Source organism: Temnothorax nylanderi, unplaced genomic scaffold, assembly GCF_030848795.1.
Source record: "Temnothorax nylanderi isolate EJ_2023f unplaced genomic scaffold, tnyl_v1.0 TNYL_tig1087_pilon, whole genome shotgun sequence".
Classification (NCBI taxonomy): Eukaryota; Metazoa; Arthropoda; class Insecta; order Hymenoptera; family Formicidae; genus Temnothorax; species Temnothorax nylanderi.
The window spans coordinates 38,092-40,377 of NW_027250149.1; the positions used below are offsets into that span (position 1 = coordinate 38,092).

Sequence of the window (2,286 nt, forward strand, 5' to 3'; positions counted from 1 at the left end):
CTAATTACGTCAGCCGTGCTTGGTACAGAAGAGGATGACGAGACGCCGACTATCGTGTACGTCAAGGGATGCCAGAAACAAGAATGGCTTGTGGATCTGCTTGAAAATTATGCGAAAGAAAATCTGATCATCGAGACTTTGGATGCGGATTACGAAGATATCAAATCTTTAAATAATCTAGATGTTACTAACACTATGCGATGCGGAAAACATGTTAAGAATTGCGCATTACAAAATGTATTAAAATTATTTAACTGGTGGTCGCGACGCCAGAAGAATTGGGATCTTTTAAAAAAAAATAAATTATATATATAATTTTACAATGCTTTATTTTCTTTTCCCCATTCCCATTAGTTGTTAGTGGTTTCCCTCTCCTAATTTCCCCCACCACATCATAATTTTGAAGGTAGGGTGTTGTCGTGTATACTTGGTTCATTTTCCACTTCTTAGTCATTTGTATGAATTTTTTTATAACTTCTATGTAAGCAGCGCTGACATTGGTGCTTGAAAATGTTGAAGGAAGGGGAATTATCCCTTCCCTTATAATTTTTTATCTGCGCACGCCGTCCAATATTCTAAAACGTTGCAGACGGAGTTAACGTTTTAACTAGTGTTACGACGTCAAAATCAATCGAGTCTCATCGTTCGAAGCGACAACTTCAACAGTGAAATAAGTATACCTCTTACGGAGAAATAAGAACAATGGCTGGTCGCAGTGAAGACGTAAATAATTCTGAGAAGTGGATGTTCACTCGCGATATTCCCGATAAGGGACTTCGCAGCTTCGAGGGAAGCAGCACAAGTATGAATTATTACGTACCGTATCCTCGTGAAAAATCGGAACCTCGTTATACGCCTAAGCCTCGTGAAGTTTCATCGGACGAGCGCAAAACGTAAGTATTACTTTGGATAAATTTTTAAAAATTTATTTTTTCTAATTTTATTAATTTATCTACTTCATTTTTCCACAGTTTCAATAAATCGGAACCTCGTTATACGCCTCGTATCTTGGGCAGACGATTTGCCCTGACAGTCACGGCTTACAAATATTTGGATATCGGAATCAGTGTGGGATCTACATCCTTTGTGGAATTGATTCTTGGTGACAATCGGGGAAATCAGATCGTGCTTCCTCATGCAACGTGGACAACGATCATCGAAAGACGCATGGATATCGAACAACTCATGCAGTCGACTGTTGGTTCATCGCTGTCTATTCGAGATCTAATTATAGAACTTGTTAAAATGCGTGACGCTAATATTGTAAAACTTACGTTGCGCGATACATGCTTATACATGATACCAGCAACTATATTATTTTTGTTTGAAATCGAACAATGTGTCGAACATGTATATTTCAATTTATGTCAAAATATACAACATGTTAGTAATAAGTATAACCATTTTGTAACAGTCTTGCGACAAAATTGTATCACGGATAAATGTCAAGCGAGAAAAGTACTTAGTGAGGTGTCCGATGGAAGTTCGCTTATAGATTGCGAACTAGTTGCTTTCGCCTTAGATAACATTGTATATGAAGCAAAAATGTAAATAACGAATAAAATTGAATATTAACATAAATAGTAGCAAAATTATTTTTCAATCTATCTCTTCCGTTTTAGCTAACATTAGCCTCCTCTATGTTTAAATTATATATATGTTGCGGTAATATCCTTTTTAATTATATACGATTTATTATAAAAAAAAATTAATAAAATTATTAAAATATTGATAAAAACTTTTATCTAAAATAGAATAATCGCATCACGGCACGTATGAACTTGTCCGTTCCTGTCTTGCACTCTCATTTCCCCACTATGGGACTCTATAGTTTAAGTCACGTAAAATATGTTTTTTTGTTAATTTTTTGTTGTTGAACGTAGACCCAGAAAAAAAAGGTCTTCGACGCCATCTCTTCCTGCGTTCAACTCTATAGTTTGTCATGCAAATTTTTTTTAAATTAAATTATTATATTAATTAAATTATGTTATAAATAATTATATTAATTAAATTAGGTTATAAATAATTATATTAATTAAATTAGGTTATAAAAAATTATATTAATTTATAGGTTATAAATAATTAAATTAATTGAGTTAGGTTATAAAAAATTATAACCTAATTTAATTAATTTAATTATTTATAACCTATAAATTAATATATTTAATTAATGATGCAAACACGCCGTCATCCCCCTCCACGCCAATGACGTCATCTCCCCTCCACGCCGATGACGTCATCCCCCCTCCACAAAGTGGCCCAGAACGCCCATAATATACCTACTAT

General features: G+C 33.9%; 1 protein-coding gene across 1 annotated transcript; it reads left to right on the forward strand.

The window, feature by feature from the left end:
* Window positions 1-702: 702 nt before the first annotated feature.
* Window positions 703-1,581, forward strand: LOC139786604 (uncharacterized). The gene is made up of 2 exons (XM_071725757.1): window positions 703-893; window positions 972-1,581. Exons 1-2 carry the CDS (start codon window positions 703-705, stop codon window positions 1,549-1,551), a joined length of 771 nt encoding a protein of 256 aa, XP_071581858.1. The 3' UTR covers window positions 1,552-1,581.
* The last annotated feature ends 705 nt before the right edge of the window (window positions 1,582-2,286 follow it).